The sequence below is a fragment of the Rhagoletis zephyria genome, unplaced genomic scaffold (genome assembly GCF_001687245.7).
Source record: "Rhagoletis zephyria isolate East Lansing unplaced genomic scaffold, Rhagoletis_zephyria_1.1 Rzeph_scaffold_07252, whole genome shotgun sequence".
Taxonomy (NCBI): domain Eukaryota; kingdom Metazoa; phylum Arthropoda; class Insecta; order Diptera; family Tephritidae; genus Rhagoletis; species Rhagoletis zephyria.
The window spans coordinates 14,663-32,072 of NW_016164335.1; the positions used below are offsets into that span (position 1 = coordinate 14,663).

General features: G+C 37.3%; 4 protein-coding genes and 1 long non-coding RNA gene across 8 annotated transcripts; 2 read left to right on the forward strand and 3 right to left on the reverse strand.

Moving 5' to 3' along the window:
* Positions 1-1,198: 1,198 nt before the first annotated feature.
* Positions 1,199-10,109, reverse strand: X11L (amyloid-beta A4 precursor protein-binding family A member X11L). Of its 3 annotated transcripts, XM_017629976.1 has the most exons (12): positions 9,590-10,109; positions 8,837-9,339; positions 8,006-8,776; positions 7,793-7,933; positions 5,574-6,297; positions 5,058-5,461; positions 4,660-4,978; positions 3,681-3,820; positions 3,064-3,069; positions 1,841-2,752; positions 1,604-1,744; positions 1,199-1,534 (listed from the first exon to the last, which is right to left on the reverse strand). In XM_017629976.1, the coding sequence occupies exons 2-12, from the start codon at positions 9,326-9,328 to the stop codon at positions 1,463-1,465; spliced, it is 4,122 nt and encodes a 1,373-aa protein (XP_017485465.1). In that variant the 5' UTR covers positions 9,329-9,339; positions 9,590-10,109; the 3' UTR covers positions 1,199-1,462. The 3 variants fall into 3 exon arrangements, with proteins under 3 accessions (XP_017485465.1, XP_017485466.1, XP_017485467.1); XM_017629977.1 differs by lacking the exon at positions 9,590-10,109 and having other exon boundaries at positions 8,837-9,527; XM_017629978.1 differs by lacking the exons at positions 3,064-3,069; positions 9,590-10,109 and having other exon boundaries at positions 8,837-9,328.
* A 114-nt stretch (positions 10,110-10,223) lies between these two features.
* On the reverse strand, positions 10,224-11,980 carry LOC108374027 (uncharacterized). Of its 2 annotated transcripts, none has more exons than XR_001849012.1 (2): positions 11,841-11,980; positions 10,224-10,286 (listed from the first exon to the last, which is right to left on the reverse strand). It is a non-coding gene; the product is annotated as an uncharacterized LOC108374027 (long non-coding RNA). The 2 variants fall into 2 exon arrangements; XR_001849011.1 differs by lacking the exon at positions 11,841-11,980 and adding an exon at positions 10,530-10,822.
* Positions 11,981-14,042: 2,062 nt separating this feature from the next.
* LOC108374023 (density-regulated protein homolog) lies at positions 14,043-14,958 on the forward strand. The gene is given in 4 exon segments (XM_017629972.1): positions 14,043-14,214; positions 14,217-14,281; positions 14,347-14,611; positions 14,702-14,958. Coding segments are annotated over 4 exon segments (555 nt in total). The 5' UTR covers positions 14,043-14,174; the 3' UTR covers positions 14,887-14,958.
* Polr3I (RNA polymerase III subunit I) lies at positions 14,884-15,756 on the reverse strand. The gene is made up of 4 exons (XM_017629973.1): positions 15,558-15,756; positions 15,381-15,495; positions 15,164-15,322; positions 14,884-15,076 (listed from the first exon to the last, which is right to left on the reverse strand). The coding sequence occupies exons 1-4, from the start codon at positions 15,563-15,565 to the stop codon at positions 14,906-14,908; spliced, it is 453 nt and encodes a 150-aa protein (XP_017485462.1). The 5' UTR covers positions 15,566-15,756; the 3' UTR covers positions 14,884-14,905.
* Positions 15,757-16,553: 797 nt separating this feature from the next.
* On the forward strand, positions 16,554-17,404 carry LOC108374025 (uncharacterized; the record flags this gene model as incomplete). Its single annotated transcript, XM_017629974.1, has 2 exons — positions 16,554-16,839; positions 16,909-17,404. Coding segments are annotated over exons 1-2 (520 nt in total), but the record flags the coding sequence as incomplete, so codon positions are not given.
* Between the last annotated feature and the right edge of the window lie 6 nt (positions 17,405-17,410).

Below are 17,410 nucleotides of genomic sequence, written 5' to 3' on the forward strand. Positions count from 1 at the left end.
ATTAAATTCAATGTGTCATCCAATTAAGAGCTAAATTATTACAAATAGAAAACAATATTACATATATATGCATAAGTGCTTTATAAAAATGCTTTTGTGATATTTGTGAAAAATATAAATATATTTTTAAATTTTGTTCATAAAAATAAAGAAATTAAATTTATGTTTATTTAGCTATCGCTTCAAATGTTAAATATCGTTTGGGGAAAAATACCAATTTCAATTGATAAGCAATGATGGCACTGTTAGAACTACATACATTATCAATATCTTAGTTAAACTAAAATCAGCTAGCTTAAATGAAAATTAAAAAATATCAATCGGGCAGGTTTTAGCAATTCACTTCCGAGTGAATTTCAATCCCTGCCAGTGTGAATTCAAAGCGGGTTTGATTGAAATTCACTCGGAAGTGAATTGCAGAACCTGCTTGAATAAAAAAAATTTAATACCGTACAAAATATGGCAAACGTTGTGAAACCAAGACATTTTTTGTGTGCATACAATTTTGCAAAATCCACAAAATTTCATAAAAAGAAAAAAATAATTCGATTGTTAAACAATTTCTGGCCATGCAGAGGCAGCAAAGCATAACTGCGTAATTTTTCTAAGTAAAAAAGGAAGCTGTGTGCTCTTGTTTTAGTTTGTGTGCAAAGTTCTTTCAATTTGTTTTGCTTTTTTGTCTATCCTTTTGGTTTTGCATAATAAATAAAAACTTAAAACATCTTCAGTCTTTTTTTAACATTTTTGTATGCAATTAGTGATTTTGTTATTGTTATTGTAGCCGTGATTGTTTTACTTGTTGCTGGCGTGCTACAACAGTTAAATTATTAAGCCCGGCAGCGGGCTTATTAACTTTGCTCCACAAGTAGTATATAACTGAGTTCGAAGCTAAATTCTATAATACAGACCGTTTTTTTGTTTTGTTAGTTATTAATTAATTTTTCAATTATTGCGTTAAGTAGAAAAAAGCAAGTATAGATAAATATACGTGTATTGGTGTATAGTTTATAATTTAGTGACAGTTGTAGTTTGTATGTTATTAATTAATAGTAAAAAAAATGTTGGGCTGTGTATGCGTATGTGTAGATATTCGTGGAAATTATCATCGCACGTTATTTTTGCAATTTCGGTAAGGAAATACGCGTACTATGCAGAACATTAACAATTTCATCGTGTTGAATTTACGTGTTTTCTTACATTCTTTACAAATTTATTCTTTTTCAAACATTTCGAATTCTTTGTTCACCTTCAATCTGCATTGGTTTTTTCTTGCACTTACTTATCTAATAGTACAGATTATTTGTGTGTAAATAGTACATACTTACATATTTGTTAGTTATTGAGTAAGAAAGTATTGTAATTTTGTTTAGCGCACAAGTTGTGAAATCAAATTGGAAAAATTTTGATAAATACTAGTATGTATGCAGAATGTGAGTGTAATAGCGTATCAGTTAAGCTTAATTTATATGTAAATGGGATTCTCTTGTCCCGTGAGTAAACGAAACATCGAAGTCGGCATAGTTTTCATTAATATCTGCGTGAGAAAGTAAGAACATCAACAATTAAATGAAAGTAAAAAGCAACCATAATTATTTTGTTTTACCTCGCCCACAGATGTAGCGAGCAGATTGACAATTTTTTCATGCGGCACTGCCACCACACTCTGATTATTGATTTCAATAATGCGGTGCCCGACGCGCACGCCGCCACGCTCTGCAATGCCGCCACGCAGAAGGCTGCAAATCTGTTCGGAAGTCATAAAAATATGTATTTTTTTCATTTGTATAGCACTAAAAACTAGATATGCAACGAACTAAAAAAAACGAAATCCACTACTCACCACGCCGTTTTGCACACTGAAGCCCAGCTGATATTTTGTATTGGGTCGCTTGATTTTCACCTCGACCACCGGTGGACACGGTACCACAGTGAATTTTACCGCTGTCTGATTTTTGGCATTGCGTATATAGCTCTGGCATGTCGACAGCGGTAATCCTACCAAGCTCATGCCATTTATAGCAATCAACTGATCACCGATATTCAACTGACCGCAACGCGCCGCTGCACCTGCCGACATCAGATTTGCTATCACTACAGTAGGCAGCATTGAGCCCCAGCCGCTTTCCACAATCACTACTCCCAGTATTTCACCTTTCACCTTCGGCACAACCACCTCCTTTTGCAATTCCTTCTTAGCGAATATTTCTAATTCATCGCCGAAGATCTCTTGACTATTAAGCACCTCTTGATAATCCATTTCCTTTACAAAACTATGATCTTCAATGCCATTTGCTTTCAGAAATTCCATGTAGGCCACCTGAAAGGCTTGACCGATTGATTGCGCTATAAATTGCGCTTCATCGCTCTCGAATACATGACAAATCATTTTTGGCGTGCGATTGTGCTTATTACTGCTACCGCCAACACTGCAACCAACGCCATTGACGGTACCGCCGCCGTTGCTGCCGCTACCGTTACCGCTGCTATTCACCGCAGTGCCATTTTCTTGAGCGTCCTTATTACCATTGCCACAGCCATTTGCCACATCTGCGTCCGAGCCACACGAATCAGATGGCACGAACCGTCGACGGGCCATCAACACAACCAAATCGCCGATGTCGGCTATGTAAGAAATTGTACGCAAAGCATGATCCATCATAATCTCCTTGAGGTCTGTATTGAGCACCATAATCTTCTCGGTTGATATAAATAGATCTACTTCGGTGGAGGGTTGGCTTTCGCCTTCTGGAGCCTATCAAAAAATTAGGAGAAAATGCCGTTTGTTTAGAGAAAGAGAAATATGTATGTACATACAAATGTGGCTAATGATAAATTTTACAATCAGTCGATTTTCAAACTGTAAGCACTGAGGAAGAGGAAGGCCTCTTTTGCGTTGGGAATACCAGGTGGAGAAGGATTTGGCTTCACTTGGCATTTCCAAATAGCGTCAGTTGGCACAGAAGAGAAGCGGCTGGCGTGTTGTTTTGGACTCGGCCAAAATCGCTGAGCCTGTTACAGCGTCAATAAAGAAGAAGAAGAAGCACTGATTCTAGCAACACTTACCAAAGCCTACAGGGTTACACATTCATATTCGAGCAGCAGTGGGGAACAAAGAATAACATTTAAATTGTATAATAATTTTTGTAGCAAGTACACTTGATCCTCTTTTTACAGCTTTTCTTAGGCACGGCTTTTATTTTTTACTTTTTCAGTTTCTTTATTTGTATTTTTCAGGGGGTTTGCGACTCAATTTCATTTTTATCTCGTCCCCAATGCAAATGAAATGCGATTATTAATACTTTTCTTGTGNGCAGTGGGGAACAAAGAATAACATTTAAATTGTATAATAATTTTTGTAGCTAGTACACTTGATCCTCTTTTTACAGCTTTTCTTAGGCACGGCTTTTATTTTTTACTTTTTCAGTTTCGTTATTTGTATTTTTCAGGGGGTTTGCGACTCAATTTCATTTTTATCTCGTCCCCAATGCAAATGAAATGCGATTATTAATACTTGTCTTGTAAAGAATATGGTATTTTGCATGCGTTTTTATTTAATAATTTAATCCCAAGGGATTATTGTATATAAAAAGAGAATCAGTTGTATTTGGTTAGCGACACGTTGGTGTACAAATCTCTTGCAAGTAACAAAATAGTTGTACGGCAATTATGTTTGTAATTACCTTTATGCGCGAAACGGCCTCTTCAGCCTGCATCATCCGCGTGGACTTCGTTGGCTGGCCCTCGCATACCAGCTGTGTTGAGCCTAAATAACGTGCACGAAAGAGGACGCCTTCAATTAGCACTGCAGGATCCAATAGCCCTGGCAAGTAGAAGAAAATGTATTAATTATATAATGAAATTTGAAATTACATACATACATACAAAACAAAATAATAAATATATTTAATAATATATCTTNATTAGCACTGCAGGATCCAATAGCCCTGGCAAGTAGAAGAAAATGTATTAATTATATAATGAAATTTGAAATTACATACATACATACAAAACAAAATAATAAATAAGATCAAACAAATCCTTAATCGCATATGTACATATGTATATGTATATACTAATTCATGTACATCGCTAGAGAAGTTGATACTCTATATTATTTTGAAACCAATGCCAACTTAAAACAGGATTTAACGATACAAGTTTGTACATAAAGTACATAAGCATTTACAGCAAAACAAAAAGTAAATAAAAGCAAAAAATAATTCACGCTTAAACTAATTTTCACTAAATTACTTTACATTAGACTTACATTGATGTATGTAAACACGGACATACACACACACACACCCATTACGTTGTGCAATTGTATTTTCATTAACGTTTTAGTTTCGATTTATTTATTATTATTTAATTTATTTTATTTATTTAATATCGGATCATNATTTTCACTAAATTACTTTACATTAGACTTACATTGATGTATGTAAACACGAACATACACACACACACCCATTACGTTGTGCAATTGTATTTTCATTAACGTTTTAGTTTCGATTTATTTATTATTATTTAATTTATTTAATATCGGATCACGTTAGCGTGCAAAGACAATCAAAGAGACAAAGAGACAGACGGCCACAAATAAAGATTATACATATAGACATTGAGAGACAAAGCATATGAATTTTTCACTTAGCTTACCCTCTTTGTTGCGTGTCTTTGCCTTCTTATCGCTGTTCGCTGAATCTTTCAGCGACTTGATGGAGCCAGTTGGACTTTTTGTGTATTGCAACTTTTCGGGTGAGCTGAGCGTAACATCTGCGTTGCTTACAATCTGACACTGTTCGGGCGAACTGGGCGTTAGCGCTGTGCCAATGCCCTGACGAATGGTGGCTGAGGAGAATGCTGGCGGTTTAATACTGACAGAATTTGTGGTGAGCATTGTGATGTCCGATGTACTAGGTGATTGGTCATTGGAATCTGTGCCGGCGCCGATACGTGATGTTTTGGGCCAAATTGTCTATTGAATCAAAACATGTGGCGTAAAAAAATTTAGAACGCAACCTAAAATTAGGCAGTGCTCTTTCATGCGTTCTCACCTTATCGTCAAAGTAACCTTGCTCATCGAGCCGCTGTTGACCCAACAGTCGATCCGTTTCCAAATCAGTATCGGGCTCTTCCTCGTCCCCTGCGATCGCTCCGCTCGCACTGCCACCATTGCCACTACAATGCAGATCATGCAGGTTAGCACCAATCCGATTGGTTGTCAATGAAGCGCTAGTTGGTGAAGTTTTGCGTGGCACCCACACTGGCGATTCCGGGTCAGGCGGTAATACCTCATCACAAAATTTTAATTTTTCTGGCTGTGTTTTGGCCCGTTGTAGCGCCGACCGTATCTCCTTCATAGCTTCTTGTATATCTGCCGATTCGCGTTGCTGTTTTGCACGCACACACTGCCGATATGCTGCAGGTGCTGGTGGCGGTGGTGGAGATTGCTTTGTAGCTGCAAAGATTAAAAAAATATAAATACGAAATGATTCAATACGCACAACGATGATGAAAACAAAGCATTAGTATTTTTAGCCACTTTGATCGATTTTGTTTGGCATGCTTACTCATCGTGGTTGCGTAGACGGCATCATAATTGGAATTGTTGTGACCGAGCTCATTCGATGCGTTCGAACAGACAGCGGCATTATTGCTACAGCAGCCACCATCATGTTGCATTAGTTCATCACTGCGGAGCTGAAATTCTGACTGGCGCTGATGGTGCTGCTGAATCGTTTGATCAGGAACTTCAATTAAATCGTTTATTAAATTGCTGTCCATCGTTACAGCGTTCACAATGCTGTTTGAAATGCAACTGTCATGGCACTCGAGCGACAAGCTCGCATTGTACTCATTATTTTGCAGCATTGCTGGAGGAGTATGCGGTTGCTGTAGCTGATATTGACGTGTTTGAGTCTGGATCGTCAGAGCCACTTGTGCTTGACCATTTTCTGCGCAGTTGCTTTCCACTGTTTGTTTTTCACTCTCAACGGCGGTATTTACATTATTTTCCGTATCCGATGCATGGCCGCTAGATAGGCCATCCTCCAGTACTGGCATACTGGTGTATAATTTACCATAGTCAGTGGGACAATTTATGTCATTTGACAAGCTGTCCAGATCACCGCAATTCGAATCGTAATCAGTAGTCTCTGGGGATAGTGTGAAATTGCGAGAATGGTGGCGCAAATTTGCTTCTAATTCGGTGTCAGCCAAATCGCCACTACTGCGACTATTCGAATCTATGTACAACTCGATATCATTGTTTTCATTGTAAACAGACTCACAGGGCTGGCGAAACAGAGAAGGTGAATTAGTTAAACAGAATTATTATTGATATAAATAAGCTCTGCGACGAGAAAAGTATGTTTATGTAAGTCAAAAGTCTTATCGCATAGTTAATTACAGGGTGAGAAAGATTGAATTAAAATTGCAGTGCTATTACAATAAATAAATAAATAAATAAACTGACATACAGTTGCCCACGAAATGATAGGCGTGTGATGTTTTGACAATTTTTCTTTTGTTCATTTAATGCATGCTAAAAACAATAATAATTTAATGATTGTTATTTTATTATAAAATTATTTACAAAAATTCTGTTGAAAATTTTTCGAATTTTTATTAAAAAAAAAATAATAAACATTAAAGAAATAAAAGAGAAATGTTCAAAACTGGACAAAATATCCCACTCCCATTATTTTGTACAACTGTATATACAAACTCTCGAATGCAAACATTTTTACAACGTAGACAATTTTTGCTTTTCTACAAAACTTTTTGCAAGCCCCCTCCCCGCCCCCTTTTCTTGTCGATAATGTTATACTTCAAATGTTGATAGAGTGACAGTCCTTGGCCGGCCGGTTACGTTGAACCTACTGGCTGCAGAAGGGCTTTACACTTACAGCATCGGTCATATCTATAGCACGCCATTTCAAAGTGATATTGTGTGCTACTTATGTTTATTTATTTATTTTTAAGAATTTTCAATTAAAATACAGTGTTTTCTCTAACAAAACCCATATAAACCCAAGTTTAAAAACTTATAGAACCCTACAAAAAAGTGCAATAAATTTTCACCTAAATTTCAAACTTTTTTATCGGTAGTGTTTGAATTTTTCTGAATACACAGATTTATAGCCCAATCAATTTTAGTCTGATAATGTGCAAGTTTCAAGTGGCTAAAATTTACCGCTGATTTTTTAGAATTTTTTTCGCCAAGGATGTTGCGGTTTTCTTCCATATACAAATAAATTGAATTTATTCATTATATGGAAGCCAATGCGACAAAAAAAATTCTAAAAAATTAACGGTAATTCGTAGCCACTTGAAATTTGCACATTATCATACTAAAATTGCAGGAGCTAAAAAACTGTGTACTCAAAAAAATTCTATCACTTCTGACAAAAAAGTTTAAAATTTAGGTGAAAATTTGTTACACTTTTTTGTTGTTTTCTACAAATACTTTTCTACAATACTTGGGTATAAATGGGGTTTGTCCCAGAATGAACTAAATTTTAATTGAAAACTCTTAAAAATAAATAAATAAACATAAGTGGCACACATTATCACTTTGAAATGGCGTGCTATAGATATGACCGATACTGTATGTATTTCATACAGTTTTCACTTAAAAATAATAAAAATAATATGGGACCGGATTAATGAAAACAGATGTTCTGTATTTTCTTATCTAAAACATGGTCACCACAGGTATGAAGTTAATTAAGCAATAAAAATACGCGTATGTGTTATTTATATTACCCAACTACTCAACTATACTCACTTGTTTGCGTGGCGACCGATGCACCATATTCAACTCATCTTTTGGTATTCTGGCTAAGCGTTGTCCAATATATGCTTGCTCTATGTGTTTTCCTTCTTCGCGCTCACGTTCACGCTCACGCTCATATTCCAAATGAGTATCCTAATGGATAAAAAAAAACAAAACGGAAATCTAATTCACCCTGCAGCAAAAAAAAATTCACACCAAACGTACACAACTTCCCACATCGTCGCCGCTTTCAGTATAGTCAGTAAAACGCTTTTCATCTTCTGAATTCGCTTTAAAAAAATCTTCCAGTACTTTACGCGTCTCAGAGCACTCGTACAAGTAATCAAAAGCAGGCGTTTTTACTTGGCCACCATCAACTGCGGCCGCGTGTACGCTTCCATCGTCGATATCAATCAAATTGCCCATTAACTTATTATCATGACAGTCATTAATGCCAGCACCAGCAACGCTTGTTGCCACTAACGATGGTGTGTTTGCATAATACTGTGTTTGTTGTAAGCTAAGTTGGCCATATTGTGTAGAACGTGCATTGAAATCTTGTTGTATTAGCTGTTGCTGCATTGTTGAGTATTGTTGTGGCTGATTTTGTGCGCCTGCAATGGGTGATACACGCTGTGGAAAGCCTGGTGGGCGCTTGGAAAATATGCTAGCATTCGCTTGCTTCATATTACCGTGCGGTTGATTGCCAAAGCGACGTGGTGAGCCTTCATACTCAGCTATTGGTAGCTGGCCAATCATCTTAGTTACTTTTAAGACATCTTCGTTGTTGTGTTGAGGATGTACTGACGTAAAGGATTCGTTCGTGTTTTTTGGAACTGGGATTCCGCTTAGCACAGCGTTGGAAATGTTGGCCGCGTTTGCCTTATTCATCCAATTTGTGTCAATATCATCGAAAACGACTATTTCTCCGTCGCGCAAACACTGCACTCCAGCTTTGCCAACGTCTGTGGGGGATCCACCTGGGCTCGCGAGACCCTGCAAATGAATGAAATATAGAGAATCTTTTAATAATACATTTTGAATAATTGTATTTACCTGCGGCATTACGTTTTGCTGTTCGAATTGGCTTCCGGGACTACGTCCTACTCTAATCTGATGATGCTGCCGATGTTGATGATGGTGCAGCGCGTACTGCACATCTGTATTTAAATCAGGCGAATTCAGCACAGTGCTTGCGGGTGTAACGTTGGGACTGCGCGTGCGCATTTCCCATACGTAGCGCTCTTGCGGTTTTTCACAGTGTTTACCTACAGACGTGGCGGGCGGTGCATTCATTTCGCTATTCAAATTCAAATTGTAATCATTGCCAACATCTGTTGCAAGACCGCCACTACCAATACCACCTACGCTGCCGACAACAGAATGCATTGTGCTACTGGTTGAGGGGGTGTTTGGATTGTTGGCGGTCGCAATTGTACTCGATATACGGGTTGTAGATGGCAACCCCATTGTGACTGCATTTTGAGGCATATGGAATATGACGCGTCCATTGTTAGACGTCTCCAATTCACTGCTATCAGAGTTCATTGTCTGTCTGGGTTGTTGTTGCCACTGGGATGTTCTTGTTGCAACTGTTTGTTTTCGAACGTTAGCTTTTATCTTTCCTGTTTTTGTGATTTAGGTAGTTGGTTTTCAATTGTCTCTATCGTCTGTCGACTGTTTGCTCTACGCTAAGAATTGTTCATGGATCCTTACCCAACTCACTCTACTGAGGATATTGGTTGTTTAANACGCGTCCATTGTTAGACGTCTCCAATTCACTGCTATCAGAGTTCATTGTCTGTCTGGGTTGTTGTTGCCACTGGGATGTTCTTGTTGCAACTGTTTGTTTTCGAACGTTAGCTTTTATCTTTCCTGTTTTTGTGATTTAGGTAGTTGGTTTTCAATTGTCTCTATCGTCTGTCGACTGTTTGCTCAACGCTAAGAATTGTTCATGGATCCTTACCCAACTCACTCTACTGAGGATATTGGTTGTTTATACGAGGTTGACAAATGTTGTATTGGAACGGAAAAATCTGTTTTATTGTCCTTGTAATCTTTTTCAATTAACTCGCTCTGTTTGCAGTGGTGCTTTGCTGTTTCTTCATTCTTTTTTCCAAACAAAATCCAATTAACAGCGGAGGCATAACGGCGTTTGGTTTTCATCTAATGCATTCCTAGAATAAAGAACGATACCTAACATACTTTCTTTGTTTTTTAAAGTTCATTGACATGCAATGGTGACATCATCACGGTGACTGCATGCCACTGTTACTAATCATGAACATCTTTAATTTCCAAGCTGAATATTTTTTTTTTTTTTGTTCGACTGATGACCTCTTGTATACATATATATATTTTTATATGTAAATATAGTTTTNGTTTTTTAAAGTTCATTGACATGCAATGGTGACATCATCACGGTGACTGCATGCCACTGTTNTTCCAAACAAAATCCAATTAACAGCGGAGGCATAACGGCGTTTGGTTTTCATCTAATGCATTCCTAGAATAAAGAACGATACCTAACATACTTTCTTTGTTTTTTAAAGTTCATTGACATGCAATGGTGACATCATCACGGTGACTGCCTGCCACTGTTACTAATCATGAACATCTTTAATTTCCAAGCTGAATATCTTTTTTTTTTGTTCGACTGATGACCTCTTGTATACATATATATATTTTTATATGTAAATATAGTTTTTACATACATACATATACTAAAATTGTATTCCAATATACATACATACATATGTAGGCACATTGCCAAACACAAAGAGACTTCCTTCGTGAGGTTTGTATGACGCGATGGCAAGCGGCCAGCAGTAATGGGCAGCGCAGCTACCACTCTGAAGTAGCACATCTGCTACTCCAAAACTCGTATTTATGCACTTGGCCTCTAAAATTTCAAAGAGGCAAAACTTTTATAATCAAATGTCTACCCCAAAGAACCACTTCGATAGTAGGCCTTACAAACACTAATATACATAGAGGCAACTATCGTGCCAACAGCTAGCATTCACAGCATCCCAACCCCAAATGCATAAAAAACCTCGCATCAGCTACGACGCTGCGAAAAGCCNCAAAACTTTTATAATCAAATGTCTACCCCAAAGAACCACTTCGATAGTAGACCTTACAAACACTAATATACATAGAGGCAACTATCGTGACAACAGCTAGCATTCACAGCATCCCAACCCCAAATGCATAAAACCACGCATCAGCTACGACGCTGCGCAAAGCTTCGTCTATGTTTTACGAATGTAATAGCGCAATTGTGCTAGTTTGTTCTAGGTGGGTGGCAGAAAGGTTGCCTGTTGTGCCCAACACCCACTTCACAACCTGCTAGACGGTTTCAAGTATATGATTTGTCAAAAGTGTGGCGAGTGCCACAAGGGAGATCTGTTTGCTGCTCTGCTGGCGTTGCACAGTCATAAAAGGCTTGTCTACGCGCATTGATCCGCTCCACACGTTTCCCCATCGTATCGAATTTCATTCATTGATTATTATAATGTAAATGCATTTTAAGAAACTTGACCTTTTTCGGTGTTTCCTTTGCTTAAATTTAATGTAAAAAATCAATAAATGAAAAACGTCTGCTGAACGAGCACGTAATCACCTCCGCAGCTTGCTCACCAATAACACATTAACTTNGTTGCCTGTTGTGCCCAACACCCACTTCACAACCTGCTAGACGGTTTCAATTATATGATTTGTCAAAAGTGTGGTGAGTGCCACCAGGGAGATCTGTTTGCTGCTCTGCTGGCGTTGCACAGTCATCAAAGGTTTGTCTACGCGCATTTATCCGCTCCACACGTTTCACCATCGTATCGAATTTCATTCATTGATTATTATAATGTAAATGAATTTTAAGAAACTTGACCTTTTTCGGTGTTTCCTTTGCTTAAATTTAATGTAAAAAATCAATAAATGAAAAACGTCTGCTGAACTCCGAGCACGTAATCACCCCGCAGCTTGCTCACCAATAACACATTAACTAATTAGTGATTTTATATGAAACTACAGTTTTAATTAGTTTACACACAAACATTACCTGCCGACTAATTTTTAGCCGCTATTTACCATCATTATTATTTTTACTGAACCACTTTATTGCACTTTGAAACTTCACTGCAGTTGCTTGCAGCAGTCAATTTTTCTACAAACCTCGTCAATGACACAAATAAGGGTTAAACGAATGTGCCTCCAAAACAACATTGATGATGTCAGAACGAATGTCAGAACAGGGATAAATCACAAAACTTGGAATGCCCTAACGGACGTCACTGGAATGCACTACCGGAAGTATAGGGTGATAAACACTGGTTTCACCCTGTTGCATTTGGTCCCATCCGATATTTGGTCCGGTCCCATATAATAGTTGCGTTTTTTTTTTACTAATTTCCAGTAAAATCCAGTAAAAGGGTTTACGAATTTTCATGTTTTGGCGTTTTCGTTCGCACGCAAAAACTTTTACTGGATTTTACTGGATAAATTTTTACTTGTAAGAATTTGCCAGTACGAAAAACAGCTGATCGCATGTTGCTGGATGAAATTTAAACTAATAAGGAAACTGTTTGTGGCTTTTTATTGTGGAAATTCACAAAATAAACATATTTAACTATAAAATATATTGTTTTATTGAGAATATGCTGCGAATAAACAACCAATTTATCAGCTGTTCATGAGACTTGCAAATTATTACTGGAAAAGCGTTCACGTACTTTTTTGTAAATTTTTTCTATGAGAGCGAATTCTTAGAAATAAAGTTATTGGAGAGTTGCTGGCAAGTTACTGGATAATTTGTAAAAAAAAAACACAACTAATATCCCATTCCTTGTAACTGTAATTCCCATTTCCAATTAATTAATTAAACGAAAAAGCAAGCAAGCACCTTTTGCACACATTTACATTACAATCGTTATTTAAATCGTTTAAATCGTAAATTAAATCGTTCTTTGGTGATTCGTCTGAATCGTGAATCGTTCTTGAGAACTCGTTCGAGATTTTTGTAAACAAAAGTGTGATTATATTACGTGATTACGTGAATTATATAGCTTTATAAAAATGAGCCGTGAGCGAAAGTGCCGTGTAAAAAACTGCAATGCTAAATAAAATAAAATAAATTCCTGCTTTCAATATCAGTGTTGACACAAAAAAAATACCAAATTCTTCAAAAACAAACGAAAAATCCTCAAAACACGAACAAGTTACTCAAAATTTTCATATTACAGATTTGAGTATCTATTGTGTACTGCTTACTATTTACAGTNAATGCCAAAAGCAAAGCAAGAAAGTTGAAACGACTTGACGGTACAGACGCATGCGTACTCGTCCCTTTTCTTCTCAACCCCTCTCTTCCACATGCGAGCAGAATTGAATTCAATACTTGAACTGTGTAAAAGCAGTCATAAGAACGAAAAACACCACACACGCGGCTTGACAAACCAAGGGAAATATTCCTTTCCTTAAACTATTTATGTTGTGTATTGGGGTGTTTGATGGTTTGACAAGCCGTGTGAGGCAAATGTGAACAAAATCAAAATTGTTTGATTTTCTGGCCGCCATGTTGACATTTGATCAAACCGCTTACGTTGTGTATTATAAAATCGCCTCATTCGCATGGGGACGTGAGAGAGAAAAATCGAAGAAACCCAAACCCGTTTAAATTGCGAACCGCAAGAAAAATTAAATTATTTGTTTGAACGAGTCATGTTTGCATGGTATATGGCTAAATGGGAAAAGTAGGTTTGAAGAATGTTTGAAAAGCCACTTGTGTGATGTATTTAGCTCTTTATTCAACTTCGGAAAGCTTTTCGTTCAAAAATTTTCGGAGTGATTTAACAACTCTCTTGTGTAAAACATGACTACATTTGTTATCTGCAAATATATCGAGAGAAAAACCCTCAAAATAGAAATCCCCCAACAAATACTAAAGCGCGCCCGAAATTCACGTTTTGAGGAATTACCTGAAAAGTTTCAACACTGCGCAATATACTACAGACATCTACAAAGTTTGCGGTTTGTCAAACTTAAGAGCTAAATAAATCACACAAGCTGCTGATTAAACCTACTTTAGTATTTTTCCATACACTTTTTTGTAGATAAAAATAAATTTATTATGATTTATTATTGCGGGTAAAGTATCGATGACTTCGATATATCCACCTTGGAATATCGATTCAAAAAATCGATTATCGTGCCATGAAATATCGATATTCTGAAGAATCGATACGATATCGAACATTCCTAGCTGCCGGTTTTGTCAAAAATGACAGCAAACGAAGCCCATAAACAGCTGAGCAACACAGCCACATTTCCTCAAAGTCTTTAGATTGCAATTGTAGAAAATTTTCGATAGGTTTTAGTTATTTTTATTAATTAAAATATGGCGGCAGAAGGTGTAGTAATAGATCCAGCTGAACGTCTTNCCGTGAAGGAGTCACATATCCTTTGGTTGTGCAATATTGTGGCAACTGCACAATGCCACTTGAAGTAAGGACCAGGGCGTTGTGAAAGCCCTATTAAAACGTGTAATATATTTTATTTTTACGCTATAGTACTGTGAATATTACCCGGAATATGAGAAATGCAGAGCTTGGCTAGAAAAGCATCTTCCTAGTGAATTTGAACAAATGAAAATCAAGGATGAAGCAGCTGCGGCTGATGGCACAGATGATGATAAGAAACGACAAAAAAGGGGGGGCAAAGGAATGATGAAGATTAATAAAAAGAAGGAAGATGTTCCTAAAAAGATTACCGTTTCAAGAGCTCCGCGTGGCAAAAAGAAGTCGGTCACAGTAGTTACCGGGCTGAACACTTTCGGTAGGTTAACTTAAACTATATGAGAAATTTAAAAATGATCACTTATAAATTTGATAAACAAGCTATATTTCTTTTTATAACTTCCTTTAGACATAGACCTTAAAGTCGCTGCAAAGTTCTTTGGCACAAAATTTGCTTGTGGATCATCTGTTACAGGCGATGATGAAATTGTTATCCAGGGTGATGTGAAAGATGATCTATTCGATGTCATACCAGAAAAGTGGCCAGAGATTGATGAGGATTACATCGATGACTTGGGCGATCAGAAGCGCTAGAGACGATGCTTGGACTGCGTCAAATGCATTTCCAATAAATAAAAATAACAACAGAATTTGTAGAAAAAAATACCAATTGTTTATTTTCAACTATTTTCTGAGAGGGTATGTTAGGAAAGTATTTAGTGACTGTTTGTAGAAGTTCGTTGACTTGCTCTTCGGTTAAACGTTCTTCACTGTCTTCGATTAGCTAAAATATATACAAAGGGAACAGTTTTAAGATAATACATGCATAAACCATTAGTGTAGCAATTTTGAAAGTGAGGAAATTTATTACCAATTGAATGTGTAATGCACTAGTGGGTGGATCATTGACCATCATCAGGCATTCTGTGGTGGTCAGTTTGCAGCTTAGGTGTCTCACTTCAGTCAGGAAACTATGAATTGTCTCACGGGATTGCTGTTTGCATGGCGAGTCTTCAAGATACTGCAATGTCTATCAAAACAAATTGAATTAAACACAGATTGGTTTTTTTTCTAAACCAAAGGAATACCTCATACGTTATGGTAGCTAAATTCCGCAACCCGTATTTTTTCTTGGTGTCCTTAAGAGTTTTCAGAGATTCCATTACCTCGTAGTTCGAGATCACTGAATAGCATGGGTTTACACTGATGATGATACAAGGTCCATTTTACAATCTTATAGTTTATTCCAGGAATACAGTACTCACATTTCCATTGTAATAAATTATAGATCCTGGCTCGGGTTTTGGTTTATTTCCCTTTTGGCTACAAACGTTTACTTTTGTTAATTTAAATATCGTAATATACGATCTCTTTTACATATGATTCTGGGTTGCATTTAGGGCTGTGCTGTTTCCAATTAGAATAACAGCTTGTGAAATGGTAACAAAGTTTACCGGTTACAATTTTTTTTTTTACCGGCGCAGAAAAGACCTGTTAATAAAAAAATCGAGAAAAGTTTGCTTATTTGTACAACGATTTTGGTGTGGGGNAGGGTTGCATTTAGGGCTGTGCTGTTTCCAATTAGAATAACAGCTTGTGAGATGGTAACAAAATTTACCGGTTACAAATTTTTTTTTTTTAACGGCGCAGAAAAGACCTGTTAATAAAAAAAATCGAGAAAAGTTTGCTTATTTGTACAACGATTTTGGTGTGGGGCGGAAGGGGGTAGCCCCCGGAACCCCCCTTAAACGAAAGAGGATGGACACCGCTTTATGAAAAGTGTATGATTCTAGAAGAGTTAGTTAGATCTATTTCCATTTTTCTGGCGACAGATAAGGTCCTTCCTCTTCTTTTATGTCAAACTCATACAAATTCATGATGTCGCTGCCGCGTTCAAAGAAATCATGCCGCCATCGACAAAGCGTTTAGATAATGACGATGACAAATTGGAAGCAGTGGTACGTAGCTCGCCGCTTCCAATGCGTTCATAACTTATTGCTGGAAAAATAGAAATAGATCTAATCTGGCCACAACNTTTAGATAATGACGATGACAAATTGGAAGCAGTGGTACGTAGCTCGCCGCTTCCAATGCGTTCATAACTTATTGCTGGAAAAATAGAAATAGATCTAATCTGGCCACAACCACAGTCGTCGCGAAGCCCTGTCGTCGCCAAAAGAATTATCTACATAAGAGTACGTGTTAAAATAATTTGACAGTTGTGGTCTGTAGCTCGTCGTTTTCATTGTGTTCGGGCTATGAGTTTCATTTTCCTCGAACCGGTTCACTTTTCACTTTTGGTTTCCAAGGTTTTATTATAATTCGGGTTAAAAAAACAGTGGTTTCCTTCTTGCTAATGTCTGGCAACTCGACAATTGGCTTGTACCGGTTTGACCAATGACATTTCTTCGAGTTTTCTTTCAAAGGGTTTTTAATATATTTATTTGATTTCTTTGATTACAATCTAAATTTTTAGTCATTTTCAAATACAAGAATTAAAAGAATAATAAGACTTTACTAGTAATGGAAGACGAGAAAAAATTAACAGTAAGCCCTTGGTATTTGACCTTTTATTACTGCTTATCCTGATACTCTATTCTAATCATCATGGTATAGCCCGCTAGAACCCGCAAACGTTTGAAGCTTCGTCGTTTGGCAAGTAGTCCTGCGAGTACTGCTGGTGACCAACTTATCAAAGAACAATCAACCCTCAATTTCTTGCGAAAGCTTAAACGAATACTATTCGCCACGTTGTTCTTGTCCGTCGCAGCTGCCGTTCTTTTGGGACATCACCTCACACAAAACAACGCTCAGCAAAATAGTCTTATTCAAGACTTTCTTAGTAGCTATCGTCGACATTATTATCAAATCGTGCATGGTATACCACATTACTGTGATGCAGAACTAAACGCACGATCTGTGTTCGCACGGATCAATGAACATCAAATACTGCACCAAGAAGAAGCATTGCAAAAACTTGATATAATCCTGCGGAATCAAACGCACTTCCGCTCTATAGCCATAGTTGGGCCCTCTGGAGTTGGCAAAACAATGACAGCTAGCGCTTTAGGGGAACATTTTCCATGGCGGGAAAACGTGTGGACCTATGCATGGAATA

What these genes read in the sequence shown, in the direction of transcription:
- X11L (XM_017629976.1), bottom strand. Translation starts at nt 9,328, where the DNA reads ATGAACTCTGATAGCAGTGAATTGGAGACGTCTAACAATGGACGCGTC. An exon ending in CGTCTACGCAACCACGATGA is followed by an intron (nt 5,462 to 5,573) that starts GTAAGCATGCCA and finishes TAATCTTTGCAG; the next exon opens with CTACAAAGCAATCTCCACCA. An exon ending in TCGCTACATCTGTGGGCGAG is followed by an intron (nt 1,535 to 1,603) that starts GTAAAACAAAAT and finishes TTTCTCACGCAG; the next exon opens with ATATTAATGAAAACTATGCC.
- Polr3I (XM_017629973.1), bottom strand. An exon ending in TAGCTACCATAACGTATGAG is followed by an intron (nt 15,323 to 15,380) that starts GTATTCCTTTGG and finishes TTGTTTTGATAG; the next exon opens with ACATTGCAGTATCTTGAAGA. An exon ending in GTGCATTACACATTCAATTG is followed by an intron (nt 15,077 to 15,163) that starts GTAATAAATTTC and finishes TATATATTTTAG; the next exon opens with CTAATCGAAGACAGTGAAGA.